Consider the following 26,872-nt stretch of genomic DNA (forward strand, 5'->3'; position numbering starts at 1 on the left):
GGAAATTTCTTGAAGCCTTCATGAGAAGTAGATATTGCCACACTTCTTGCACAGCCTACAGAACTGTGAGCTAATTTCTTCTTTTAATAAATTATCCAGCTCAGGTATTTCATAACAACATAAATAGACTAATGATGCAAGTAAAAAGTCATTCCCAAGTATAGACTCATTGGTCCTCTTGTGCTCCAGAGATTTTTCCAGAGCAAATGTATAATTTTAGTCAATTTGATAGAGAAATGCTAAGGGAGAATGGCCTTTTGTAAATTTCAAGGTAAAGGTTCTGAATATTTCTGTGATCTATGAGATTCACATTCACTTTTGTTGCTGTTTGAAATGTGGTTTGATAGTGAGTGAGCGTGAGCACACCAAGTAACTGTGCACAGCATCAGAGAGGATAAAGGGAAAAAAGTATTGCCCCGGACTCTGCACCGTTTTCAGTCCAACTGCTACCTACTCGTCATGTGTAAAATACAAAGCACACATATTTTATTTAAATACTATAAAACAGCTTTTTATTCATGTACCTGAATAGAAATTAATACCCACCAAAGGAACTGTATTTCAATTGTGCCAGCGTTAACTGTGTGGATATAAAATGAAACTCAACTTTGTTGTACCTATTTCCAAAACTCACAATCCACTTTCCACTCTAGACAGGGTGGGTGAAAGGATAACATGGGCTATAAAAGATCATGGGGGAATTCAAGCCTAAAAACTGGGTGAAATAAATGTTCTCTGTTAAAATGCTCAAAGCAATGGACTGACCGACTTCCCTCCCACATTTCCCAGTACCTCAAACACAGTAAGGGTGGCATGACTGGACTGATGGTCTGACTTTTTTTTTTTTTTTAACCTCAGAATAATATGAGTGTATAAACAATTAGGTTACAATGTTTGCATTTGTTAAGGTCCCTGCTGTAGTTGTGTCCTGCACTCAGGAGGTGTAACATACCCTTACAATGAGCTCATTAGGTGGGCACACACCAAACCCCTTTCTTCCACCCCTCTCTCCTCACCTTTAATTAAATTAAGTTCTTTTGTGTGGGTATGTGTTAGTTCATCTACTGGTTTCAAATTAATATTGAGTACTTTGGACACTTGGTTTTCCATTCTTCTGGTACTTTACTGATGGTCTTTTTTTCTCCAGGTGTGCTGTGTTTATTGCTCTGCTGTGGAATGCCAAACAGCATCACAAATGCTTGATGTGCAAAAGAGGAGCTACTACTTCAGTACAAATGGGAGACGTGGTTTTTTTTTCTTTTTTTTTTTTTTAAGACAGAGTCTCACTTATCACCCTTGGTAGAGTGCCGTAGCATCACAGCTCACAGCAACCTCAAACATTTGGGCTTAAGCCATTCTCTTGCCTCAGCCTCCCAAGTAGCTGGGACTATAGGCACCCACCACAATGCCTGGCTAATTTTAGAGACAAGGTCTTTCTCTGGCTAAGGCTTGTCTGGAACCTGTGAGTTCAGGCAATCCACCTACCTCGGCCTCCCAGAGGGCTAGGATTACAAGCTTTGAGCCACTGCACCAGGCCAGGGAGACATGATTCTTGTAAAATAAATACTTAAACACAAGATGGTTCCTACAAGCATCTGGACTCTAGGTCTGAGTGGACCACAATGTCAGGATTCCCCAACCCCTAGTAATAATGGTGAATATGATCATGACAGTCTGACTTTAAATGAGGATTGTTCTTGCCATCTGTGGATTGGCTTCCTTGGAAAGTCACCTACTTACAATGGATCTAAGTTAGAGTTACACTTTATATTTAGGCCTTGGGACACTGGGATTCTGTGTTTAACCACAAAAGAAACCATGCTGATTTTGCCTAGCAGGTTGCTCCCACAAGCATCTGCATCTCCAAATTTATTTCTGATAACAATAAAGCTATGTCCACAAAGTTTGATTCATCCACCACTACACCTACTTTCCACAAAAACTGATCTAAGCCTGAAAAAGTGTAACAATATATTTTAGTCCTTTCTTCTGGGAATCAATTGATACAATTAGATGAGTTTTAATACTTCCCTTACTTATTGCATCTGGAAAATTTCTCTATGATCTTTCTTGTGATTTGTGTTTTATATTTTTGTTGAAGTGCTTTCTGTACTGAATACATCTGGAGACTTTTTCTACTATGAATTCCCATATGTTAACTAAAACAAACCACGGGAAAAGGTTTTATCACATTCTTCATATTTGTAAGCTTTTTCTCTGATATGAATTCTCTGATGCTGAGTATGACCTAAATAATGAGTAAAATATTTACTATATGTTTTACATCTAGAGTTTTATTCCAGTATGAATTTTCTGGTGCTCAGTAAGAAGTGAATTATAGTTAAAGGTTTTGCTACAGTCTTTATATTTGAAGGATTACTCTCCAGCATGGATTTTCTGATGCCAAATAAGACTTGAGGAATTAGTAAAAGATTTACTGCACAGTTTACATTTGTAGGGTTTTTCTCCAGTATGAATTCGCTGGTGCCCAGTAAGACGTGAATTACAGTTAAACGCTTTGCCACAGTCTTTACACTTGTAAGGTTTCTCTCCAGTATGAGTTTTCTGATGTGAAATAAGACTTGAGGAATAAATAAAAGATTTACTGCATGCTTTACATTTGTATGGTTTCTCTCCAGTATGAATTCTCTGATGTTGAGTAAGACGATAACTGCGGTTAAAGGCTTTGCCACATTCACTACATTTGTAAGGTCTCTCTTCAGTATGAATTTTCTGATGATTAATAAGACCTGAATAATGAGTAAAAGATTTACTGCATGTTTTACAGATGTATGGTTTTTCTCCAGTATGAATTCTCTGGTGCTCAATAAGATGTGAATTATAGTTAAAACCTTTGCCACACACTTTACACTTATAGGGTTTCTCTCCAGTATGAATATTCTGATGCAAAATAAGACTTGAGGAATGACTAAAAGATTTACTGCATACTTTACATGTGTATGGTTTTTCTCCAGTATGAATTCTCTGGTGCTCGGTAAGACTTGAATTATAGTTAAAAGCTTTGCCACATTCTTTACATTTGTAAGGTTTCTCTCCAGTATGAATTCTCTGATGACGAGTAAGTTGTGTACTATGGTTAAAGGCTTTGCCACATTCACTACAACTGTAGGGTTTGCCTTCAGTATGAATTTTCTGATGACGAGTAAGACTGGAATAATGAGTAAAAGATTTACTGCATGCTTGACATTTGTATGGTTTTTCTCCAGTATGAATTGTCTGGTGCCCAATAAGACACAAATTATCATTAAAGGCTTTGCCACATTCTTTACATTTGTAAGGTTTCTCCCCAGTATGAATTCTCTGATGACGAGTAAGATGTGAACTACGGTTAAAGGCTTTGCCACATTCACTACATTTGTAAGGTTTGTCTTCAGTTGAAACGTCGTTACGAACTTGGCCATACTCATTGCACTTGTAGAGTTTCTCTTCAGTGGGAATTGTATCATGTCTTTTGGGATCTGATGATTGACTAAAGATTTTCTCACATTTATCATATCTGGATGAATTTACTCCAAAATGGATTCCTTGATGCTGAATATGATCTGATGACTGGGTAAAAGCTTCTAAACATTTGTTACATTCATGAGACTTCTCTTGAATTTCTATACAGTGATGTAAAATAAATTCTGAATATTGATGAAATACTTTCTCACATTTTGTACATTTGTGATGGTTCTCTAAAAAATAAGCTTTCTGCTGTTTTGTAGGGCTAGAGCCTTGGCTACAGGTTTTATCAGATTTATAGCATTGATAATTTTTGTCTCCAATATTAATATCCTGGTAATAATTTGGGGTAGAGCCCTGGTTAAGGGACATTAAAGTTTTGTTACAGGTGTGATGTCTTCTCCAATTATCTATTCCCTGATCTTGCTTAAGCAATGACGAATGGGAAAATTTCTTCCCATGCTGATCAGAGTTGTAGATTTTGGCACATTTTTGGTGGAAGAATAATGACCCTTTAACAGGTAACTCATCAAATTGGTCACCTACAGAAATCTTCCTTCCATTTTTAAATCTCAGATCTTCAGAAATACTTGACTGAACTTGTAACCCATTTCTGCATTTTAATTGATCCAAATCATTATTCTGAATCCGGCCTAGGTCACTATTTAAATTTTCCAAATTTTCTTTCAAATAAAATTTATTTTCCAAAAGTTGGCGTTGACATTTACTTACAGAAACATGTGGTTCAGCAAAAGTAACTGAAGTAAATAGAGATTTTTTCCAAAATGTTCTATATTTCTGACTTTTTCTATCAGTGACATTTTCATTATATGTAGTTGTATTCCATTTTTTATGTCTGTGGCAATATGCATTCTGTTCTTCAACCTTGCTTTGGAGTTCCCAGTTTTTCTCTAAATGTTTATTTTCAAGGCCCAAACTCCCAAATACTCCTAATGTCACTTTTTGGAATGGAGATTCTATGCACTGCTTCTTTTCGAGACCTTGGGTGTAATGAGAAAATACACCTGAAAGATACCAAAAATTTATTAAATTCTAATTAATATTAATACATTTGGGTGAATGTACTTTACAACAAAACATGCCAATTAATACCAACCTGAGTATAGCATCATGATGGCTTAAACAAAAATCTGAGGCCCTAGTTTCTCCACTAATGTAGCAAACTTAGCAAAAATATGCTAATGAAAAACCAGTTGAGCTTACAGTACTCCTATTGTGTTTAAACACAAGAAAAGACAAATTAAATAAGAAAAAGTTCATTACATGGTAGAGGAATCAGAGTTAAAAATAAAAACATTGCACTATTTGCCTTAGGAAACAAAGGATAGAGTGGAACATGTATCCAAAAGTCTGGGCTTTTCTGAGACTCTCTAAAGACGTTATTACTTCCTCTAATAAGGAGTGCTAAAGGGAAACAGAGATACAGTTCAGATGACAGGATGGGTCCACTGAGAACAAAGACAACTAACTGCCTGTTACAGCAACAGAGTGACTGCACACCCAGTGATGCTTCCTAAGGGAAGCAAAAAATTAAATGTTTTCATGAACAAAAAAATAGAGAAACCCCCTTTAAAAGAAAAATCAAAAGCAGTCCAGAGAAAAGACATACTAATACTAGGTTGAAGAGACTCTTGGACTGCCTAGTTTGGCTGAATGATGTCAGTTTTTCCCCATACAAAGCCATTCCACAAAGGATAATATGGTATGTGGGGTTTTTTTTGGATTTTGTTTTGTTACCTTCAGTACAGTGCCATAGCATCAGAGCTCACAGCAACCTCAAACTCTTAAGCTCAAGTGATTCTCTCTTGTCTCAGCCTCCAGAGTAGCTGAGATGACAGGTGTCTGCCATAACACCTAGCTATTTTTAGAGACTGGTACTGGTTCTGGCTCTGGCTCAGGCTGGTCTCGAACCCCTAAGCTCAAGAAATCCACCCACCTCAGCCTCCCAGAGTGCTAGGATTATAGGCATGAGTCACAGCGCCTGGCCTTTTTTTTTTTTTCCTGAAACTCTTGGGGTCAAGCAATCCCCTTGACTCAGCCTCCTGAGCTACAACTCCCAGCTAGTTTTTCAATTTTTAATAGAGACCAGGTCTCTCTCTTGCTTGGGCTGGTCTCAAAGTCCTGAGCACAAGCAATGCTCCTGCCTTGGTCTCCCAGAGTGCTAAGATTACAAGCATGAGCCATAGAACCCAACCTGGTAGCTATCTTTTAAGTGACCAAAATATAACAAAAATTACAAAGCTTGATCAAAGAAATATGGTCCATTCAAAAGTCAAAAACAAATACTCAGGTGACTTTGAAGAAGTGAAGATCTGTGGGTGGAAATGTGTGTACTTAAGGTTAGAGTCATATCTTGATTAGCTACATTGTTAGAAATAATAATTTGATAAGCTTAAAACCAATATTCAATGGTTGATTATAAGTAGGTTAGGAATTGAATTAAGAAAATGATTGTAGATGATAGGCAAAAGGGAACAGAGACGGGAAAAGAAGTGGATCAGAGAAACCCCAAATCTGTTGTGAAGTGCAACAGCCTGAAAGCCTGGCCCTTTAAAATGAGGAGACTACCTTGGTGGAGCTTCACCCCTCCCCCAGCGCAACTCAGTTCCAAGGTCTCTGAGCACCGAGAGGCCAGGCTCCCACAGGTGTGGCTGCCCTCTCAGGGGGAGTGAGTGCTTTGGGGGAGTTATGGAATGCAGAACGTACTAGAGATAGAATGAGCATCTAAACCTCATTAAGAGAAAAAGTCCCTCAGGAAAAGATAAGGACAAAAATATCTCCTTTCTTCTGTCATCTAGGTGTGGGCAGAAGCACCGGCTCATGTGAGCACAAGGTTTTCTGGGGACTAACTTCCACTCCTGAGATTTGTGTGCATGTTCTAATTGGGCTTTGACATTCTTATCCTGGACTGTGTTCCCTGTCCCACTCTCTATTTGTGTTAGATCATACATAACTTAGAGTAATAATAGTAAGAGGTAAATCAGTCTAATTAATATAGTTAGTTAAAGAAATAGTTTGGTTAGGAAATGCAAGTCCAGCAGAAACCATGAGGTAAGGGTTTAGCCTCCCCGTTTAATGAAATCCACATTCCACTTCTTAGATCTAGTTTAGAAAACATGTTCCCATTTGGTTCTCTTAGGAAGGAGTACACCAAATGCCTCATTCAAGAACATACCCTTTTTGAAAATTGCCTTTTCTCTCTACCCTTGGGTAGATGAAATTCATGAAAGTGGATGGAAACTGTCTTTGCCCCTCCTCTTTTTGGGGATGCACCATATATGTGGCTGTGACTTTTAAGGAAATTTGTTTGCCATTTGCTGACTTTTTGTAAGTTAATTTCTAATTTCTTTCACTGAGAAATGAATAAGTCTTAGACCTTTGAAATACACCAAATGGACTGAGTTCATAATTTAAAAATATTTTTCCCTGTCAGTCTTATCTTACATACTTAGCGTAGATTTGGAACTCATTGAGAACATAGCTCAAAAGCTGGTATGTAGAGGAAATATGAGGGGTGGTGCTAGAAGACAGATGTTTATGGAATAATTCATATCCTCTCAACATTGTGAGGGTGGAGGTCTGTTTCACGAAGAAGCTAGAGGTGGAGAGAACATTTAACAACGTGAGGACCAGTAAGGGGAATCCCCTTATTTCTATTTTGCTTATGAGGAAGCCTTGAGAAGACAAATGAGGCTATCCAGTTTAATAAAAATCATAGAAAGTCTTACAAAGACTTTTCATGTAGTGTAGTGTCTCATGCCTGTAATCCTAGTACTCTGGGAGGCCAAGGCTGGTGGATTGCTTGAACTCAGCAGTTCAAGATCAGCCTGAGTAAGAGATAGACTCTACTAAAAATAGAGAAACTAGCTGGGTGTTGTGGCAGGTGCCTGTAGTCCCACCTACTTGGGAGGCTGAGGTAGGAGTATTGCTCAAGCCAAAGGGTTAGAGGTTGCTATGAGCTTTGATGCCATGGCACTCTACCCAGGATGACAGATTGAGACTCTGTCTCAAACAAACAAACAAACAAACAATAACAACAACAAAACAGAAAACAAATAACAAAATGTTAATAGTTACTTTATTTTTTTACTAATTTCTTTAAATACAGATGTATTACACTCCCTAATGAAAAGAAATAAAATAGCTGTGTGGATTAATGAAAAACAAAAACCTAATATGTGCTCCCTACAAAATATTCACTTTCCCTCCAGGAGGCAAATAGGCTACTATATATATATATATATATATATGTTTTTTTTTTTTTTTTTGAGACAGAGTCTCACTTTGTCTTTCTCAGTAGATAAGAGTGCTATGGCATCATAGCTCACAGCAACCTCAGACTCTTGGGCTCAAGCAATTATCTTGCCTCAGCCTCCCAAGTAGCTGGGACTACAGGCGCCTGCCACAACGCCCGGCTATTTTTAGAGACAAGGTCTTGCTCTAGCTCAGGTTGGTCTCGTACCTGTGAGCTCAATCTGCCTGCCTTGGCTTCCCAGAGTGCTGGGATTACAGGTGCGAGCAACCGCACCCGGCCAAATAGGTTAAAAATAAAAGGATAAAAAATATATATATTGTACATAAATAATAACCACAAGAGAATCAGGTGCCTATAATTAAACATCACACACTTTAGGTAGAAAAAATGGCCACAAAAAGCAAATATTGACATTATATGAGGTCTGACAATTAAGTTCACAAACTCATCTTAGAAAAAGTACTGCAAGCCTCATTGCTGAATATCAATATGATCACCTTTGAAGTACTCCCTTGGGGAAGCTATGCACTGATGCCAGTGCCTAGTCCTCTGTTTCAGTACTTTTTCTTTTCTTTTTTTTTTTTTTTAATGAGGATATTTTGGCTTTTGTCTCTTTTTTTCTTACCTTTGGAGATTAATTGAGGTGTCTCAGCACTTTTCCTATGCTGAGTTTGTGGACTTAATTGTACAATGACAGTTCCATTTCAGAAAAAGAGTTCCAAAACAGCTTTGAAGATTTCACCTGCTTCTGGTGTTGGTGCATAGCCTTCCAAGGGGAGTATTTCAGAGGTGACTATAATGGTATGTAGCAATTTTTCTAGGATAAGTTCACAACCTTAATTGACAGATCTTACATGAGGGTAAATGGTGTCTATATACCAGAGTATCTATAACACATACACAATACCAGTGCTCCCAAATATGTAAAGGCGCAGTGGCTCACACCTCTAATCTTAGCACTCTGGCAGTCAAAGGCAGGTGTCTTGCTTGAGCTCTGGAATTCAAGAACAAGACCCCTCTCTACTAAAAATAGAAAAACTAGGCATGGTGGAGGGTGCCTATAGCCCTAGCTACTTGGGAGGCTGAGGCAAGAAGATCACTTGAGTCCAGGAGTTTGAGGTTGCTGTGAGCTATGATGCCAGGGCACTCTACCAAGGGCAATAGAGTGAGACTATCTCAATAACAACAACAACAACAACAACAAAGAGACAGAGAAAAGTGTAGCAGGTAACACATAGCAAAACAATATTTGTAGGGGACATCAAGCCTCACTTTGACTAATAAATAGAAAAATAACAGAATAGAAATGAGAAAACAGAAAATATGACATTAGAGACAAATTAGAGCCAATAGCCATAGATAGAGTTGTCCAGTAAAAAGCAAAATACACAATATTCTGAACCACACATGGCACACTGTCTTAGGAAACATAAGTCATCAAATTTAAGAAGACTGAAATTATATAATGCATCTTTTCTGATGAAAACAGAATAAAACTAGAAATCAAAAACAAAATAGGCAAATCAGAAAATATGTAAAAATAAAAGCCACCTTTTTTTTTTTTTTTTGAGATAAGAGTCTCGTGTTGTTGCCCCAAGCTAGAGTGTCATGGTGTGATCCTCTTGCCTCAGCCAATAGAGTAGCTGGGATTACAGGCATGTGCCCTAATGCCCAGCTATTTTTTCTATTTTCAGTAGAGATGAGTAACGCTCTTGCTCAGTCTGGTCTCAAATTACTGAGCTCAAGCAATCCGCTCGCCTTGGCCTCTCAAAGTTCTAGTCTTACAGGTATGGGCCACAGCACTCATCCAATAAAAGCCACTTTTTTGAGACAGTCTCACTATGTTGCCCTTGGTAGAGTACCGTGCTGTCACAGCTCACAGCAACCTCTTGGGCTTAAATGATTCTCTTGCCTTAGTCTCCCAAGTACCTGGGACTATAGGCCTGGCTATTTTTTTTGTTGCAGATGTCAATGTTGTTTAGCTGGCCAGGCTAGGTTCGAACCCACCAGCCTTGGTGTATGTAACTGACGCCATAACCACTGTGCTATGGGCGCTAAGCCACTAAAACTTTCTAAAAATTTTTCAGTGACTGACTAGCCAAACTCCATCAAAAGAAAAGAACAAAAAGTAACTACAATTTGTAATTTCACTCAAAACAAAGCTAAAGAAATAAAAATAATGTGGTACTGGCACAAAGACAGATAAACACATGATGTAACAGAATAGGCAGGAAAAAAACACACAAAAAAATACAAACAAACCCTATGTACATAATCAAATTATCTTTCACAAGATTACCATAACCATACAATGAGAAAAGAGAACAATTCCAATAAATGGGTATTGAAAACTAAATATCTCCATGGAAATAAAGTTGAACCCTTCCCATGCATCATAAACAAAAATTACAAATGAATTAAATAAACATAAGAAATATAACTATAAAATTCTATTTCTTTTTCTTTTTTTTCTTGAGAAACCTCATAGCTCACGGAAACCTCAAATTTTGGGGCTCAAAAGATGCTCATGCCTAAGCCTCCCAAGTAGCTGGGACTACAGGCCCCGCCACAATACCCAGCTAGTTTTCTACTTTTAGTAGAGACGGGGTCTGACTCTTGCTCAGGCTAGTCTCGAACTCCTTAGATCATGCAATCTACCTGCCTCAGCCTCCCAGAGAGTGCAGATTACAGGCATGAGCCTCCACATCCAGCTCAGACAATTTTCATGGAAAAGCATTTAAAATACACTAAAGCAGGCAGAGGTAGCTGGATTGTCTAAGCTCAGGAGTTTGAGACCAGCCTGAGCAAGAGCAAGATCCCTTTTTTGCTAAAAATAGAAAAACTACCCAGGCATTGTGCAAGGTGCCTGTAGTCCCAGCTACTCAGGAGGCTGAGGCAAGAGGATCGCTTGGTGCCAGGAATTTTTTTTTTTTCAAGACAGAGCCTCAAGCTGTCGCCCTGGGTAGAGTGCCATGGCATCACAGCTCACAGCAACCTCCAATTCCTGGGTTCAAGCGATTCTTTTGCCTCAGCCTCCCAAGCAGCTGTGACTACAGGCACCCACACGCCCAGCTACTTTTTGGTTGCAGCTGTCATTGTTTGGTGGGCCTGGGCTGGATTCGATCCTGCCAGCTCAGGTGTATGTGGCTGGTGCCTTAGCCACTTGAGCCACAGGCACCAAGCCTGTGCCAGAAATTTGAGGTTGCTGTGAGTTACAACACAACGGCACTCTGCCCAGTGCAATAGAGTGATACTATCTCAATCAATCAATTAATAAAACACACTATAACTAATTTTTTATTACGTTATTAATATATGAATGCTATTCTTATACAAAAGGCAAAGGCCATAATTGAGCCTTTAGAAACAAATGAAAATCCTCACATTTCTTTTTTTAACTTAAAGTGATGTGATTTATCTTTCTAAATAAAAGAAAATACAAATTTTTAAAATAAGAGATATAAGTATGTATACTAAATCTTTTTTTTTTTTCTTTTTTGAGACAGAGTCTCAAGCTGTCGCCAGGTTATTACAGCTCACAGTAACCTCCAATTCCTCAGCTCAAGTGATTCTCCTGCCTCTGCCTCCCAAGTAGCTGGGACTAGAGGCGCCCACCACAACACCTGGGTATTTTTTGGTTGCAGCCATCATTGTTGTTTTGTGGGCCCGGGCTGGATTCGAACCTGCCAGCTCGGGTGTATGTAGCTGGTACCTTAGCCACTTGAGCCACAGGCGCCAAGCCAATAAATCTTTTTATCATTTATAGACAGGTTGAGGAAAGTAGATGGAAATAGTTTTTTTTGAGACCGAGCCTCACATGTTGTCCTGGGTAGAGTGCTGTAGCGTCACAGCTCACAGCAACCTCAAACTCTTACACTTAAGTGATTCATCTTACCTCAGCCTCCCAGGTAGCTGGGACTACAGGTGCTGGCCACATTACCCGGCTATGTTTTGTTGTTGTTGTTGTAGTTGTCATTGTTGTTTAGCAGGCTTAAGCCAGTTTCCAACCTGCCCAGTTCCGGTGTATGTGGCCAGAGCCCTAACCACTGAGCTTGGGTGCTAAGCCAGTAGATGGAAATCTTAATAATTCTTTTTAGGGACGGGCATGGTGGCTCACGCCTGTAATCCTAGCACTCTGGGAGGCCAATGCAGGCACATCACTTGAGCTCAGGAGTCCAAGACCAGCCTGAGCAAGAGTGAGACCCCACCTCTAAAAAAAGAGCCAGAAAAAACAAATAGCCAAGCATTATGGTGGGCACTTGTAGTCACAATTACAAGGGAGGCTGAGGCAAAAGGATGGCTTGAGCCCAAGAGTTTGAGGTTGCTATGAGCTATGACACCATGGCACTCTACCAGGGGCAAGAAAGTGAGACTCTGTCTCAATAAAAAAAAAAAAAAAAAATTTCTTTTAAATGAAGAAAATTTATATGTACAAGGGAATATATTACTAAATATGGGATATTTACTAATTATTTTACTTACTTCTTCCATAATATATAAATTCAAGCACATCGTTTTGAATGTTTTTTTTTTTTTTGAGACAGAGCCTCAAGCTGTCACCCTGGGTAGAGTGCTGTGGCATCACAGCTCACAGCAACCTCCAACTCCTGGGCTCAAGCGATTCTCCTGCCTCCGCCTCCCAAGTAGCTGGGACTACAGGCGCTCACCACAACGCCCGGCTATTTTTTAGTTGCAGCCGTCATTGTTGTTTGGCAGGCCCAGGCTGGATTCAAACCCGCCAGCTCGGGTGTATGTGGCTGGTGCCTTAGCTGCTTGAGCCAGAGGCGCCGAGCCTGTTTTGAATGTTTTAATCTATGTTATAGACAAATTTCAAACAAATCAGAAAGTGAAAATATACACTAACAGTGCCATCAGCAAGATGGAGGAATTAGCGATTACTTACTTATATACCCATTCTATAATCTATAATTTGGCAACCATCCATTGTCAAAGGGAGCCAAGGAGAGGGTTGTGAATCCCAACATGAGAACTCCTGTTTTTGACCACAGTACAAAAACTGACCCACTCAAGTGGTTCCACTAAGAATTCTGTAACCAGGGCGGTGCTTGTGGCTCAGTGAGTAGGGCACTAGCCCCATATACCGAGGGTGGCAGGTTCGAACCTTGCCCCAGCCAAACTGTAACAAAAAAATAGCTCGGCATTGTGGTGGGCACCTGTAGTCCCAGGTGCTTGGGAGGCTGAGGCAAGAGAATCTCCTAAGCCCAAGAGCTGGAGGTTGCTGTGAGCTACGATGCCATAGCACTCTACTGAAGTTTGTCTCTAAAAAAAAAAAAAAGAAAAAAGAAAAGAAAAAGAATTCTGTAACCATCTCCAACTCCTCCCAGCCAGTCTAAGAGTGATCCTGCCCATGCAGAGACCTTAGGCAAGATGCTCACTCATAGCCATGAAAGCAGGCCTGCAGTCTTTAGTCCTTATCATGGTCTCTGGAGTAGCTCTCTGGCTCAGTTCCAGCCTACTTAGCCACAGTCCTTAGCCAGTCTTACCCCCCTAGGGATCAACAGAGTGACCTGAAAAATATCCTGTCAGGTGCTTCCCAATGGGAACTGTACTCATCCACACATCTGGTACCTAGTCCAAAATATGTGCTTCCAGTTGTAGAAATACAAGTGCCTATCCTACAAATAAAAGTCAGGAAGGCAATCCTGCGCAAAAAAAGACCAGATTTACAACCACTCAAGTTCCTGTCAACAAGTTCACCAAAGTGAGATGCCACTGCAGACTTGGCAGCAGCCTTGTGACCAAGATACAGCTGCTCTCGACTGCAAACCCAAAAGACATTCCATCAGCTTGACAAACCAAGAGAATATTTTTACCTCCAGAAACCAGTTTATAAACATTGCAGACAGCAAAACAAGGTTATATTGTGCCTTTTTTCAATGCTTCCATTTTAACATAATACTGGCAGTCCAAGGCAAAACAATTTGACAGGAAAATGAAAAAAAAAAAGCCAACCAAATTGAAAAGAAAGAATAAAGATGACACAATCTTATATAGAGAAAAATATAAAGGTTACACCAAAAACCTCTTAAAACTAATGAATAACCTCAGTAAATCAGCAGAATACAAAATTAACCTAGAAACATGAGTTGTGTTTCTTTACTTTAGTAACAGTCTGATTCAAAAAGAAAACAATCTCAACTATAATATCAAAATAATACATTTTTATTCACACAACCAAAAAGATGAAAGATCTTTATGTTGAACAATGATTCTGATGAAAATGACACAAACAAATGTAAAAATATCCCATGTTTATGTAACAGAAGAATTAATATTGCTCAAGTACCATATTACCCAAAGAAATCAACATATTTAATATTATTTGTATCAGAATTCCAATGACATTTTTTACAATAAGAGAAAAAAATCAAAATTTTACATAAACCTACAAAGGACTTATGTGAGGAACCCTTCCTCAAACTGTGTTTAGGAAGAAGAACAAAGGTAGAAATGGCCGGCGCCTGTGGTTCAGTGGGTAGGGCACCGGCCCCATATACCAAGGGTGGCGGGTTCGAACCTGGCCCCGGCCAAACAGCAATAAAAAAATAGCCAATAGTCCCAGCTATTTGGGAGGCTGAGGCAAGAGAATCGCCTAAGCCCAGGAGTTGCTGGTTGCTATGAGCTGCACCATCGTACTCTACCGAAGGCGATAAAGTGAGACCCTGTCTCTAAAAGAAAAAAAAAAAAAGAACAAAGGTAGAAACATTATGCATTCAGATTTGAAATTACTTTTACTAATTATTAGTAAAAATAGGATGGCACATATATTAAAAATTAACACAAAAAGCAACAGAAGTAAAGAGAAAGCCTAGAAGTAGACCCAGGCATACAAGGTCAACTAATCTTTGACAGAGGCACCAAGAATACATAATACTGAGAGAATAATCTCTTTGATAGTTGATGAAAACCGGATACTCACCAACAAAAGAATAAAATTAGACCATTTTTCTCATGTTATACCTAAAAATTAACTTAAAAAAAGACAAATGAAATATATGAAGATTTAAAAATCATAAAACAAACATGGACTATCTTCCTGATATTGGTCTTGACAATAATTTTTTGGATATGACACAAAAACTACTACAACAAAAGCAAATATAGACTGCATCATACAAAAAAGCTTCTACACAAAGAGACCAATAAATTAAAAAAAAAAATACAGGATGGAAGAAAAGTTTTGCAAACCATATATCCGATGAAAGGTTCAGGTCCAACATACATAAGAAACTCATAAAAATGTAAGGCAAAAACAATAATGAGAATAAAAATCCAACTGAAAAAGAAAAGATTATATAGATTAAAAAACACACATACACACACACACAGAATGGCCAAAAGGTATATTAAAAGGTCCTCAACATCACCAATCATCAAGCGGGGCACAGTGGCTCATGCCTCTCATCCCAGCACTTGGGAGGCAGAGGCAGTTGGATTGCCTGAGCTCACGAGTTTGAGGCCAGCCTGAGCAAGAGCGAGACCCTGTCTCAAAAAAATAGCTGGGTGTTGTGGGGTGACGCCTGTAGTCCCAGCTACTCTGGAGGCTGAGGCTAGAGAATTGCTTAAGTCCAAGAGTTTGGAGTTGCTATGAGCTGTGATGCCATAGCACTCTACCCAGGGTAACATAGTGAGACTCTGTCTCAAAAAAAAAAAAAAAAAAAAGGACTTATTACCTGTAGCTTAGTGAGTAGGAAGCTGGCCGCACATACCAAAGCTGGAGGGTTTGAGCCCAGCCTGAGCCTGCTAAACAACAAAGACAATTGCAACCAAAAAATAGCTGGGTATTGTGGTGGGTGCCTGTAGTTTCAGCTACTTGGGAGGCTGAGGCAAGAGAATCGCTTAAGCCCAAGAGTTTAAGGTTGCTATGAGCTGTGACACCACAGCACTCTACTGAGGGCAACATAGTGAGATGCTATTTCAAAAAAAATCACTAATCATCAGACAAACCCAAATTAAAACAATGATGAGCTATCATCTGACAATTCGTAGGACAGCTAATACCACAAAGAAGGGAGATAGCAAGTGTTAATGAGGGAATGAAGAAAAATAAACACAGTACACTGTTGTTGAGTTGTAAATTGGTAGAGTTGTTATGAAAACCAGTAAGGAGGCTCTTTTAAAATTAAAAAAACACAAAAAAATAGAACTACCACACAATCCATCAATCTTACTCCTTTGTATATAACCAAAGGAAATGAAATCAGAATCTCGGCCAAACTTGCTGACTCACACCTATAATCCTAGCACTCTGGGAGGCCAAAGCAGGAGGACCATTTGAGCTCAGGAGGTTGAAACCAGCATTAGCAACAGTGAAACCTCCTCATCTCTACTAAAAATAAGAAAATTAGCAAGGCATCCTGGTGCATTCTTGTAGCCCCAGCTACTTGAAAGGTTGAGACAAAAGGACTGTTTGGGCCCAAGTGTTGGAGGTTGCAGTGAGCTGTGATGACACCTCTACACTCTAACCAGGGTGACAGAGTGAGACTGCCTCAAAATAAAAATCAGAATCTCTCCAATCAGCCAAAGTTAATGTAAAAAGAAAAAAAGAACAATAATAAAAAATCAGACTCTCAAATATAGGTACCCCTACATTATTACAGTATTACTCACAATTGTCAAGATATGAAAATAACCTAAATGTCCAAGGACACTGAATAGATAAAGGAAATATGGTACATATACATACAACAGAATATTATTCAGCCATAAAAAACAGTAAAATCCTGCCATTCACTCACATAATAGACATGGAGGACTTATGCTAAGGCAAATAAGGCAGACACAGAAAGGTAAATACTTCATGTTTTCACTTCTATGGAAACTCTAAAAAGGTTGAGTTCATGGAATCAGAGAGAACAAAGGTAGTTTCTAGAGGAAGGGAAATTAGAAAAATGCTTTCAAAAGGGTACAAACATTTTCAGATATAAGATGAGTAAATTTTGAGAATATAATGGGTAGCATTATGACTATAGAGAATAATACTATTTTATTCCAGAAATTTGCTAAGACACTGACCTTAAGTGTTCTCAACAAGAAAAAGTAACTGTGGGTGGCACTTGTAGCTCAGTGGTTAGGGCGCTGGCCACATACACCCAGGCTGGTGGGTTTGAACTCAGCCTGGGCCAGCTAAACAGCAATGACAACTGCAACAAAAAGATAGCTGGGCGTTGTGGCAAGAGAATTGCTTAAGCCCAAGAGTTTGAGGTTGCTGTGAGCGGTAATACTATGGCACTCTACTGAGGGTGACCTAGTGAAACTCTGTCTCAAAAAAAAAAAAAAAAAAATGATATGGCTCGGCACCCATAGCACAGTGGTTACAGCACCAGCCACATACACCAAAGGTGGTGGGTTCAAGGCCGGCCTGGGCCAGCTAACCAACAATGACAACTGCAACAAAAATTAGCCGGGCATTGTGGCGGGTGCCTGTGGTCCCAGCTGCTTGGGAGGCTAAGGCAAGAGAATTGCTTGAGCCCAAGAGTTTGAAGTTGCTGTGAGCTATGACGCCACAGCACTCTACTGAGGGTGACATGGTGAGACTCTGTCTCAAAAAAAAAAAAAAGATAAAGTAACTGTGTGAGATGACAAATATATTCATTAACTTGATTATATAGGTCTTGCCATTTTACAATTTACACATGTTGAATCATGACACTCAACACAAATACATATTTATTGATATCTACATGTTGCACACACACACACACCATTCGTGTGTGTGTATATATATGAATAATACAGTTAACGTAAGCTTCATATTAAACAAGAGAAACATAGGAGTTATTAAAATATAAGTTCACAAGAATTTAATATATGCTGAGCAATGTTCTATGATCCCTAATGACGTAGTATATTTAAGAAATCTAGGAAATGAGTATACTAAACTATATTACAGTTGGGGACTATGAAAATGTCCAATTAAATTGTTAATCTCAGTTTATACTAAAAAATAACATTCTAAAGTAAAATAATGTGAGATATTTTTACATTTAGACAGGTTTTAGTGTTTTTCTTTTTTCTTTTTTTGAGACAGAGTCTCACTCTGTTGTCCCAGGCTAGAGTGCCGTGGAGTCGGGAGTTGACAGCAACCTCAAACTCTTGAGCTCAAGAAATTCTCTTGCCTGAGCCTCCTGAGTAGTTAGGATTACAAGTGTACCACTGCGCCTGGGTAGATTTTTCTATTTTTAGAAGAGATGGGGTCTTGCTCTTCCTCAAACTCCTGAGCTCAAGCAATCCATGCACTTCGGCCTCCCAGAATGCTAGGATTACAACCATGAGCCAATCACCAGCCCAGTTCTTAGTGTTCTGATAAAATTACTAAGTACAAATTTCTGCAAAATAACAATGGAAAGCTCCGTATGATAGGAAGTGTTAAAGTAGAAAATGTACACCTGTCACTAGTGTTCTTGGGATTTCTGAAGACATTACCAATAACATCATGTCACATACACATTTTAGACATGATACAAAAGAGAACAGAAGGTTTACAAGGCAGCCTCTGTAAGCTATGACATTGGCTCTTACTGTAACTTTGAAAGAATATCACTTAAGTAGAGTCCTTAGAGCAGGCATCCTCAAACTTTTTAAACAGGGGGCCAATTCACTGTCCCTCAGACTGTTGAAGGGCCAGACTATAGTTTAAAAAACAAAACTATGAACAAATTCCTATGCACACTGCACATATCTTATTTTGAAGTAAAAAAACAAAACGGTAACAAATACAATCACACCGCCTCATGTGGCCCGTGGGCCGCAGTTTGAGGAACCCTGCCTTAGAGAATTTTAGAGCCTGGGACAGAAAATGTCTCTGTGAGAGAACAAGAGAAAGAAATCCAGGCTTCTCAGAAACCATTTCCATTGGAGCAGAACTTCCCAAACAACATTTTAAGGTTGATTTTCCTCCTAGACCTTATTTACTCCCACCTACCTGGGTGACTGGCTAGAGCTTCACCCACATTCCAGGGCTCTTGACTTTGCTCCAGACAGGTGATCAGGTCCGGCTTAAAGGCAGCAAGACCTATTTCATTTGAAAACAATAACAACTCTTGCTAGAATTCTCCAATTACCAACCTAGTACTATGCTTAGGAGAGAAGAACATTATAGAAGTTTCTAGAAAATTAAACCCAAAATACTGGTTCCTAACAGAACCATTAGAATATTTAGAAATTATTTTAAACTTGTGGGTGCTTAGCTCCACTATCCAGTATCTGAATTAAAAACTGGTGGTATAGGGCGGCACCTGTGGCTCAGTGGGTGGGGCGCCGGCCCCATATACTGAGGGTGGCAGGTTCAAACCTGGCCCTGGCCAAACTGCAAGAAAAAGTAGCCAGGCATTGTGGCTGGTGCCTGTGGTCTTGGCTACTGGGGGGTGAGGGTGAGGGTGAGGGGCTGGGGCGGGAGAATCGCCTAGGCCCAGGAGTTGGAGGTTGCTGTGAGCTGTGTGACGCCACAGCACTCTACCAAGGGCAATAGGTGAGACTCTGTCTTTACAGAAAACACACACACGCAAAAAAACTGGTGGTATAAATTAGATTATAAGGTCTGAACAATAATGTTTTATGCCACCAAATTTTTAGAATTGTCACCCATATAGAGTGAAGTGTACAGATCAGTTCAAAAAAGGGAAAGGTTCATTTCAAGATAAAACATCTTGAAGATTTTCTTTTCTATAACAAGCCCCAAAGTTTTCCTTGAAACCAGGGATCTGAAACTCATTTATGCAAAGTAGAAACTCCCATAAAATATCCCACAAAGAAAGCAAATAAAACCCTAAGTTGCATTAGGAATGCTAAAAGGAGGTTTTCCTCACCCACAGAGACCAGGTTTCTATAGTTCTCTGACATCACATCCTTATACAAATTCCGCTGAGCAGAATCCAGGCATGTCCACTCTTCCACAGAGAAGTCTATGGCCACATCTTTGAATGTTAACAATTCCTGTTAAAAAAAAAAAAAGAAAAACCCACATATTTACAAAGTAGCCAAGGACAGCATTCTCATTTTGAGACCTGCCTTTGACAGATAGGAATGACCAGAATTATCTAGTAATTAATGTACTAATACTCTCTACTGTATTATTATTCTAAGACATAGAATACCAAAAAGATCCATAAAACAAGCGTAGATATTGTATTTGTCTGGATAAGTATAAAATTTAAATTACAAGGATATATGCTTTTGAGTGGAGTATATATATATATAGTATATAATAAGCTATATATGTTTCTCATATGGAAAAGTCATAGTAAGCATGTTGAGTTAGAAAGGTACTACTAAAATTTTAATACTTATATATTATAGTGAACCAAAGATCTTACTAAAATCCAGATTCTGATTCAAGAGATCTGGAGTGGAAGATGAGTGTTTACAACCCTTCTCGTAGAAGAATAACATTTTGTCAAACATACAATAAATGGTACAGTCTGAGTTTTATACTATTTCATCTGACCACTAAACAGAATAAGAAAGTTTGTTTCCCAAGGCAATCTATAAGCAAAAAAAAAAAACAGGCTCAGCGCCCATAGGTCAGTGGTTAGGGCGCCAGCCACATGCATGGGGGGCTGGTACGTTTGAACCTGGTCTGGGCCTGCAAAACAACGACAACAACAACAACAACAATATAGCGTTTTGGCGGGCCCCTGTATCCCAGCTACTTGGGAGGCTGAGGCAAGAGAATCACTTAAGCCCAAGAGTTTGAGGTTGCTGTGAGCTGTGACATGACACTCTATCAAGGGCGACATAGTGAGACTCTATCTCAAAAAACAAAATAAAGAAGAGGAAAGAGGTACTTTCAGATTAAAAGTGATGATTTATGTACATTATTCAGTAAAACTCCCCAAGATACTTATTAATGATAAAATGAAAAAAAAAATTTTATTATAGTGGAGGAATTTGCCAAAAAAGCACTTTAACCAGGCAGGGTGTGGCAGCTCACATCTGTAATCCTAGCACTCTGGGAGGCTGAGGTGGGTGGATTTCTTGAGCTCAGGAGTTGGAGACCAGCCTGAACAAGAGGGAGACTTTCTGTCTACTAAAAATAAAAAAAGCAGCCACTGTGATGGGCATCTACAGTCACAGATGCTCAGGAGGCTGAGGCAAGAGACTCTCTTGAGCCTAAGAATTTAAAGTTGCTGTGAGCTCTGACACCATAGCACTCTACCCAGGGTAACAGAGTGAGACTCAGTCTCAAAACAAAACAAAACAAGCCAGGCACAGCGGTGGCTCACACCTGTAATCCTAGCACTCTGGGAGGCCAAGGCAGGTGTATTGCTCAAGCTCACAAGTTCAAGACCAGCCTGAGCAAAATCAAGACCCTGTCTCTACTAAAAATAGAAAAAACTGAGGCAAGAGGAGCGCGTGAGCCTGAAGTGGAGGTTGCTGTGAGCTGTGACGCCAGGCAGTCTACCCAGGGCAACATCTTGAGACTCTACCTCCAAAAAACCACCTTAACCAAACAAATAAACATCTACTACATGAGGACAAATTGGTGTGAGGTGCTGATACACAAACTTCTAGGAGTAAAAGTAGGATAAGCCCCTGATCTAGGAGACTCTCACCTGAGAGCTAGCCATTTCTTCCTCTTCTTTTTTTTTTTTTTTTTATCCACCAAATTATAGTTTTGTTTTTTTTTTTACCATTTGACACATTTTTATTACAGTGGTTAACATAGCCTTTCTGGCGTTACATTTCTTCCTCTTCTTCCCGCTTCTCTAGGAAGCAGACAAATCCTTCCAGGCAAATCACAGCTGCATCTTGAGAATATGCATTTCAAGGCATCAGCACAACCCTTTCATCTTCTACCACCACACGCACAGGCAGAAGAACCATGAAGTGCAGAAGAAGCCACACTCATCTGTACCTTGTCACAATAGAGATTAAGGCACAATGAGCTTCTACACGAAGAAAATGTGATTTTTCTCTTTTCCTGCCCTTAGGTGCCCTCCCCTGCCACAGGAACAGCAATTTCTGCTGGAGCCAAGGGAATGTGGGCTACATTGACCCACACCCACCAAACCCAAGCAGAACAGGCCTTTTGGCCTCCCTTTGAAAAAATGCTGGACTTTCATGAACAGGTCCAGGAGCCCACATTTTTCAACCTGGCCTCACCTTAGAATCATGTGAGGAGGGGTGGTGCATGTGGCTCAGTGAGTAGGGAGCCAGCCCCATGTACCAAAGGTGGTAGGTTCGAGCCTAGCCCCTGCCAAACTGCAACAAAAAAATAGCCAGGTGTTGTGGCAGGCGCCTGTAGTCCAAAGCTACTCAGGAGGCTGAGGCAAGAGAATCACCCAAGCCCAAGAGCTGGAGGTTGCTGTGAGCTGTGATGCCACCGCACTCTACTGAGGGTAACAAAATGAGACTCTGTCTCTAAAAAAAAAAAAAAAGAAGAATCATGTAGGGCACTTAATTAATATCACATGAGGTTTCCAACCCAGCCCAATACACACTCTGTGGGGAGGGCATAGGTGATAGCGTTTCTTCATACTGATCATGTGATCCTCATTGAAAGCCTGGGCTAAGAGCCACTTAGCTGAGCATCACCTCTCAAGCTTCAAAGCTTCAGTGTGCCTATTTGGTATCCAGGCCCCCGTCTAAGTAACGTGACTACTGCAGATGTGGAAGAGGTCCATGGATTCTTTATTAAAAAGTTGTCTGGGCTGGGTGCAGTGGCTCACACCTGTAATCCTAGCTCTTGGGAGACCAAGGTGGGTGGATTGCCTGAGCTCACAGGTTAAAACCAGCCAGAGCCAAAGTGAGACCTCATCTCTAAAAATAGCTGGGCATTGTGGTGGGCACCTCTAGTCTCAGCTACTTGGGAGGCAGAGGCAAGAGAATCGCTTAAGCCCAAGAGTTTGAGGGTTCTGTGAGCTGTGATGCCATGGTACTCTACCAAGGGTAAGTGAGACTCTTTCTCCAAAAACAAAAAGTTCTCGTTTACTGCTGATGCTGCCTCCCCAGTCCCATTATCAGTAGCACCCAGTTAAAGGCAGCAGGCACAGCAGAGTCACTTGACACTTCTATCACAATATAAACACTAATGGTCCTAATGAAGACCAAAATCACCACCCTGAAACATCATCATCTGCTGGCCTCTGAAGTTGACAGAGGCCATTAAGGAATCATAGCTGAGGAAGTCTGCACTTGGAAAACCACATGTATACATGCATTACTGCAATGTTAACTGACCAGGTACTTTGTGCTCTCAGCTACGCTACAGTGCACTGTGCTGGGAACCTCACAGACAGAGCCTCACTCAGTTGCCCTGGGGTTGAGGGTCATAGTGTCATAGCTCACAGCAATTGCAAACTCCTGGGCTCAAGTGATCCTCTTGATTTTAGTCTCCTGAGTAGCTGGGACTACAGGTTCCTACCACACTTGGCTAGTTTTTTGTTTTTCTATTTGTAAAGACAGGGTCTCACTCTTGCTCAGGCTGGTCTTCAACTCCTGAGCTCCAGTAATCCAGCTGGCCTCGGCTTCCCAGAGTGCTAGGATTACAGGTGTGAGCCACCGCACCCAGCCCTATTTTTCTATCTTTTCTAAGCTTACTCAACATAAATTCTACTTCCAGAGTTTGTATATGTTTAATTATTTAAGGTACTTTTTTGTCTATTTCATAATATACAATCAATTTAGCACACATCCAAACATGATAAAATAATAAAAATGATAAAAATTCTTTTAACATCAGAACTCACAATAACATGGAGCAGTGGCTCAAATGGAGCCCAAGTCCCCAGTACAGCTCTTCTTTGTACTAACTACATGATGCTGAACTCAACCATTTAACCCCTTGCGCTAGACTGAAAGTTCCTAAGACAGTACTATCCATGCCTGCATCATCACTGTTTTTCTCAAGGCTATTTGACATTATGGAAATAGCTGGTTTATTTATCAGTTTGAGTCTCTAAGCCTCTTCCTTGTTCTTCACTCAAGTACCAGACAATTGGAGCATCTTCCATGTAAAGACCAGCCAAGGGGATTTATTCTCTGTGGGAAGAAAAAACCCTGGATGACACATTCCTCTCCCTCTGAGATGGAAGGAGATTTAGACCCTATGTCAGCCCAACCCCAGGCTGCACAGGACATCCCCAAAGTCCCAAAGAATCCCAGATGCTGGTGACAGCGTCCCATGGAGCCTGCACTGAGGTTTGCATGGTGATGCAGGCAGGCAAGACTCAGGCTGACTCTGTGGGACACAGAATGAACCTGCCCCGATACAGCAGCCAACCATGGATCCAGGTGTGACAGCACCGCTCCACGATCAGCTAACTGTGGGTTAGAGGATGGAGGAAGAACACCACACTCCAGTAACACAGTCTACAGGCAGGGCTACTTGTAGTCAGAGACATTTTGTGGTCCTGACCTTTCGATGTGTATTGATTTTATTCTCATGTTGAATTCAGGTAGGGTCTGTGTCCCTGCCAGTGTTGGATTCAATGCTGATGATTGTTTTCACTTACACGTTATACAATGACCACCGGGAGCCACTTGCAGAGCTAAAGCCTGTCACTAGACCAGATCTGGAAAATTCCATGAACTCCATCTAGAGAGGCATTTCAGGTTCATAAAGTCCACATTGGTGTCTTACACGGCAAAAAGTGTATTCTCTGGGGATATTTTTGTACATCCTCAGTCTAAAGTCAGGCCCTGTGCTGTGAATCCCAGGTGGAGGCCAGGTCTTGAGTGTATATTCAAGAACAGACTGCACTTGCTTTGTATTTTGGGGTTTTACAGAGAGGGGAAGAGAAACTGGGGGAAGAGGTTCCCCTCCTGCAGCCTGCTCTAGGGCATTCTGAGGAACCCCAGGCCTTGAATTTAGAATAATGCTACAAATTTAGGGAACCAGAGAGGTGGGGAAGCAGCAGAACTTGCTGAACATTCCCTGGCATTTGGGCAAAAGGATGCAGCAGACCTGGAGGTTCTCAGGCCAACTTGCTGTGCACATGCCCATCTGGGTGGGTGGCAGAGCCCTACAATCTCTGAATCAGTTTCAGGTCTTTAGATACAAAAAAAAACAAAACACTAAAAGACGGGGCTGGAACTGCTGATTGCCACTCTGTCAAAGTATTTTTGTAGGAATTTGGTCTAACTGTGTGCTAGAAGGGAGTATATACCGTAAAAAGGGTCTGGAAAGCCTGTTTTTAAAAAATTATAAATGTTGGCTGGGTGCAGTGGTTCACATTTGTAATCCAGCACTTTGGGACACTGAGGCAGGATAGCTTGAAGCCAAGAGTTCAAGACCAGCCTGGGCAAAGAGTGACACCTTGTCTGTATAGAAACATCTAGCTGTACATGACAGCATGCATCTGTCATCGGGACTACTTCAGTGACTGAGATGGGAAAATTGCCTGGGCCCAGATATTCGAGGTTGCAGTGAGCTGTAACTGCACCACTGTACTCTAACCTGAATGACAGAGCAAGACCCAGTCTCATAAATAAATAAGTAAATATATAAAGTGTAACAAATAAAGTTAGTATGTGACTAACATTTCTTTTTTCTTTCTTTTTTTTTTGAGACAGAGTCTCACTTCGCTGGCATCACAGTTCACAGTAACCTCAAATTCTCGGGACCAAGCAATTCTCTTGAATTCCGCCACAACACAATCTCTATTTTTAAGAGATGAGGTCTCGCTCTGGCTCAAGCTTCTCTCAAAGTACTGAGCTCAAGCAATCTACCCACTCCTGCCAGAGTGCAAGGATTACAGGCATGAGCCATCATGCCTGGTGATGACTAACATTTAAAATTGCTTATTTTAACCAGGTCAGTGGCTTACGCCTGTAATCCTAGCATTCTGGAGGCAAAGGCAGGAAGTTTAGTTGACCCCAGGAGTTTGATATCAGCCTTTGCAACATGGCAAGACTCGCTCTACAAAAAATAAAAATAGAGGTTGCTATGTTGGTATACTTCATGGAAAACTTTATTATACGACTTAGCCTTGTCAAATAATCCCAAGAACTGAAGGGACAGGGGAGGAAGAGACCAGACGTCTGAGCAGCACCTTTGGAATGGATCTCAGTGGAGCTTCATGAGGACATCTGAACTGGAACCAGGAGGCTGGGGCAGTCTCATCTTAGATACAACACCCTTGTACCACACAACAAACAGACCTGAAGATTTACTTTGGAGACACAAGCATCTGTGACAAGATTTTGTCGTAGGATAAATAAATGCCTTTTCACTATAGGCATTTGAAATCCACACTTACTGCTATCAGCAATCTTCAGCTTTTGCTTATGGCAACTTTCAGTTTTCTTGAGGATAGATTTCAAGCCCTTGCTTAGAGCTGAGACCAGCGAGTGAGAGTGGCCTGGTCCCTGCCCTGCCATGGCAGTGCTGCCTTGCTCTCCTTCACCTGTTATGACAGACACAGTGACACTCTGCTGTATTGTGGGCATATAAATACTAACCCATACTCATTGAGCTAACAGCAGGGAAATGAAACTAGAAAGAATGATTCAGAGCCAGGAAGCAAAACTTTGGGATAACACATAGAGAAAGATGCTTATGATGATGGCCTAAATCTATGATACAAACACGGTGACCAGAAGTTTTGCATTGAGACAAGAGGAAGTGTGTTTTTTAACAGGCTACTGCCACTTCATCTCTGTCTTAGATCTTCCTTGCACTAACTAGACTCACGGTCCATGCTACGACAATTGTTCAGATATCTAAAAGACTGTCATTAAGAAGCAAGGTTTTGGGTGATTTTTGTTGTTGTTGTTTTGTTTGTTCGTTTGTTTTTAAGACAGAGTCTCACTGTGTCACCCTCAGTAGAGTGCCATGGCATCACAGCTCATAGCAACCTCAAATTCTTGGGCTTAAGTGATTCTCTTGCCTCAGCCTTCCGAGTAGCTGAGACCACAGGGGCTCTCCACAATGCCCAGCTATTTTTTTTTTTGTTGCAGTAATATTGTTGTTTAAGCAGGCCTGGGCCAGGCTCAAACTGCCAGCCTCAGTGTATGCGGCCAGCACCCTACTCACTGAGCTACGGGTGCGAGGGAAAATTGGGAGTTTTGGAAGTTCTTTGGAAAAATAAGAGCTGCTTTACAGAGATGTGAGTTTCTGTCACACCTGAGAGATGTGAAATTACAGTGTTTTCCAAGCTATCAGAGATC

General features: G+C 40.5%; 1 protein-coding gene across 5 annotated transcripts in view; it reads right to left on the reverse strand.

Annotated features, from left to right (window-relative positions):
- Nucleotides 1–589: 589 nt before the first annotated feature.
- LOC128572791 (zinc finger protein ZFP2-like) overlaps nucleotides 590–26,872 on the reverse strand; it is a 31,987-nt gene continuing 5,704 nt past the window's right edge. Inside the window, exons 2-7 of one of the 5 annotated variants that reach the window (XM_053572884.1) lie at nucleotides 24,217–24,299; nucleotides 21,443–21,611; nucleotides 21,316–21,327; nucleotides 19,570–19,696; nucleotides 18,687–18,776; nucleotides 590–4,490 (exon numbers count right to left, since the gene is read on the reverse strand). In XM_053572884.1, coding sequence (XP_053428859.1) covers nucleotides 2,377–4,490; nucleotides 18,687–18,776; nucleotides 19,570–19,696; nucleotides 21,316–21,327; nucleotides 21,443–21,445 — 2,346 coding nt within the window. In that variant the 5' untranslated portion in view covers nucleotides 21,446–21,611; nucleotides 24,217–24,299 and the 3' untranslated portion in view covers nucleotides 590–2,376. Of the gene's footprint in view, nucleotides 4,491–18,686; nucleotides 18,777–19,569; nucleotides 19,697–21,315; nucleotides 21,328–21,442; nucleotides 21,618–24,216; nucleotides 24,300–26,872 lie in introns of all 5 variants that reach the window. The other 4 variants (XM_053572882.1, XM_053572881.1, XM_053572880.1 and 1 more) reach the window with 4 other exon arrangements.

This window comes from Nycticebus coucang, chromosome 20 (genome assembly GCF_027406575.1).
Source record: "Nycticebus coucang isolate mNycCou1 chromosome 20, mNycCou1.pri, whole genome shotgun sequence".
In the NCBI taxonomy this organism is placed as follows: Eukaryota; Metazoa; Chordata; class Mammalia; order Primates; family Lorisidae; genus Nycticebus; species Nycticebus coucang.